A 3,246-nucleotide genomic window follows, 5' to 3' on the forward strand; every position below is an offset into this window, starting at 1 on the left:
CACTCACGGAACGGAGAGATCCGACGGCTCCCGAACCGTCCAACCGAACCGAACCGGGACCGACGAACCTCCAACCGAACCGTCCAACCCCCCCCGCCCCTTAAATCCTATAGAGCTCCGACAACTCCCGAACCGTCCAACCGAACCGAACTGAACCCAACCGAACCCAGCCGGGACTGACGAACCTCCAACCGAACCGAACCCATCCCCCCCCTTTAATCCTATAGAGCTCCGACGTCCAACCGAACCGAACCCAGCCGGGACCGACGAACCCCCCCCCAACCACCCACCCACCCCCCCCCTTTAATCCTATAGAGCTCTAACGACTCCCGAACCGTCCAACCGAACCGAACCCAACCGGGACCGACGAACCTCCAACCGAACCGAACCCAACCGAACCCAACCGGGACCGACGAACCTCCAACCGAACCGTCCAACCCCCCCCGGCCCTTTAATCCTATAGAGCTCCGACAACTCCCGAACTGTCCAACCGAACCCGACGACTCCCGAACCATCCAACCGAACCGAACCGAACCCAACCGGGACCGCCGAACCTCCAACCGAACCCCCCACCCCCCCCCTTTAATCCCATAGACCCCATAGACCCCAATCCCGCAGCGCAGCCCCGACGTCGCGCACCCGCCGCCCGCCCCAACCGCGGCCCCGGGTGTCGGTACCGCCCCGCCCCGCCCGAACCACGAGCGGAACGGAAACACGCGTGGATGGAACGGCCGGACCGGGGGGCTCCATAGGACATAAATAGGGCGGCGCTGCGGGAACGGAGCGGGACCGTCGGGGAAACACCGCAACATGCGCGGCCCCGCCGTCATCGTGGTCGCGCTCCGGGCGCTGTGCGCGCTCACGACGCTCAGAGGGACGGCGAGGGCGGTGAATAACAGCGGGAGGTGGTGGTGAGTGGGGGGGTATGGGGGTATGGGGGGATATGGGGGGATATGGGGGGTATGGGGTTATGGGGTAACTGGTATGAGATATGGGGTGTGGGGGTATGGGGTATGGGATGTGGGATATGGGATATGGGATATGGGATATGGGATGTGGGATGTGGGATGTGGGATATGGGATATGGGATATGGGATATGGGATGTGGGATGTGGGCTGTAGGGTTATGGGGTATCTGGTATGGGGCATGGGGGGATATGGGGTGTGGGATATCTGGTATGGGATGTGGAATATAGGGCGTGGGGTTATGGGGTGTGGGATATGGTGTATGGGATATCTGGTATGGGATGTGGGGTATGGGATGTTGGGATGTAGGGTTATGGGGTGTGGGGTATGGGGTGTGGGATGTGGGATATGGGGTATGAGATATCTGGTACGGGATGTGGAATATGGGGTGTGGGGTTATGGGGTGTGGGATATGGGATATCTGATATGGGATGTGGGGTTATGGGGTAACTGGTATGGGGGGGATATGGGGTTATGGGGTAACTGGTATGGGGTGAGGGGCTATGGGGTGTGGGATATTGGATGTGGGATATGGGGTATGGAATATGGGATATCTGATATGGGATGTGGGGTTATGGGGTTATGGGGTATTTGGTATGAGATATGGGGTGTGGGGTTATGGGGTATGGGGGGGATGTGGGATATGGGGTATGGGATATGGGATATGGGATATGGGATATGGGGTATGGGGTATATGGGGTATTGGTATGGATATGGGGTATGGGGTTATGGGGTATGGGGGGGATATGGGGTATGAGATACCTGGTATGGGATGTGGAATATGGGGTGTGGGGTTATGGGGTGTGGGATATGGTGTACGGGATATCTGGTATGGGATGTGGGATGTGGGGTGTGGGATATGGGGTATGGAATATGGGATATGGGATATGGGGTATGGGATATGGGGTATGGGATATGGGGTATGGGATATGGGGTATGGGGTATGGGATATGGGATATGGGATATGGGATATGGGATATGGGGTATGGGGTATAGGGTATAGGGTATAGGGTATAGGGTATAGGATATAGGGTATAGGATATAGGGTATAGGATGTTGGGATATAGGGTTATGGGGTATGGGGTATGGGGTATGGGATGTGGGATATGGGGCATGGGATATCTGGTATGGGATGTGGGATGTGGGGTTATGGGGTAACTGGTATGGGATGTGGGATATGGGGTAGGGGGTTATGGGGTATGGGATGTGGGATATGGGGTATGGGATATGGGATATGGGATATGGGATGTGGGGTTATGGGGTAACTGGTATGGGGTATGGGGTTATGGGGTATGGGATGTGGGATATGGGGTATGGAATATGGGATATCTGATATGGGATGTGGGGTTATGGGGTAACTGGTATGGGGGGGATATGGGGTATGGGGTATGGGGTTATGGGGTATGGGGTATGGGGTATGGGATATGGGGTATGGGATATGGGATATGGGATGTGGGGTTATGGGGTAACTGGTATGGGGTATGGGGTTATGGGGTATGGGGTATCTGGTATGGGATGTTGGGATGTAGGGTTATGGGGTGTGGGGATATGGGGTATGGGGTGGATATGGGGTCAGACAGCCCTATAGGGGATATGGGGTGTGGGGCTATGGGGTGTGGGATATGGGATATGGGATATGGGATGTGGGATGTGGGGTTATGGGGTAACTGGTATGGGGTATGGGGGGGATATGGGGTGTGGGATGTGGGGTATTGGATGTGGGATATGGGGTGTGGGATATCTTGTATGGGATGTGAGGTATTGGGTGTGAGGTATGGGGCAGGGGGTATGGGATGTAGGGTATGGGATTTGGGGTGCGGGATATCAGATGTGGGATATGGGGTATGGGATGTGGGATGTCTTGTATGGGATATCTGGTATGGGGTGTGGGATATGGTGTAGGGGGTATGGGATATCTGGTATGGGATATCTGGTATGGGATATCTGGTATGGGATATCCAGTATGGGATGTGGGCTATCAGGTGTGAGGTATGGGGTGTGGGATGTGATGTGGGATATGGGGTAGGGGGTATGGGATATGGGATATAGGGTATGGGCACTGGGATATGGCGTATGGGAACTGGGAGTGGGAACTGGGATATGGGGTATGGGATATGGGATATGGGATATGGGATATGGGATATGGGATATGGGAACTGGAATATAGGAACTGGAATATGGAGCAATGGGAACTGGGCTGTGTGTACCAGGACCAGCCCCTCCTCTCAGCCCCATCAGCCCCGGGAGGGCGCCCCTTCAAAGCCCCCCCTCCATAACAAA

At 55.7% G+C, this 3,246-nt stretch overlaps 1 protein-coding gene across 1 annotated transcript in view; it reads left to right on the forward strand.

Moving 5' to 3' along the window:
- Window positions 1–370: 370 nt before the first annotated feature.
- WNT1 (Wnt family member 1) overlaps window positions 371–3,246 on the forward strand; it is a 7,973-nt gene continuing 5,097 nt past the window's right edge. Inside the window, exons 1-2 of the mRNA XM_015886885.2 lie at window positions 371–911; window positions 1,197–1,240. Of these exons, the coding sequence (XP_015742371.1) occupies window positions 811–911; window positions 1,197–1,240 (145 nt within the window). The 5' untranslated portion in view covers window positions 371–810. The remainder of the gene's footprint in view (window positions 912–1,196; window positions 1,241–3,246) is intronic.

Source organism: Coturnix japonica, linkage group LGE22C19W28_E50C23 (genome assembly GCF_001577835.2).
Source record: "Coturnix japonica isolate 7356 linkage group LGE22C19W28_E50C23, Coturnix japonica 2.1, whole genome shotgun sequence".
Classification (NCBI taxonomy): domain Eukaryota; kingdom Metazoa; phylum Chordata; class Aves; order Galliformes; family Phasianidae; genus Coturnix; species Coturnix japonica.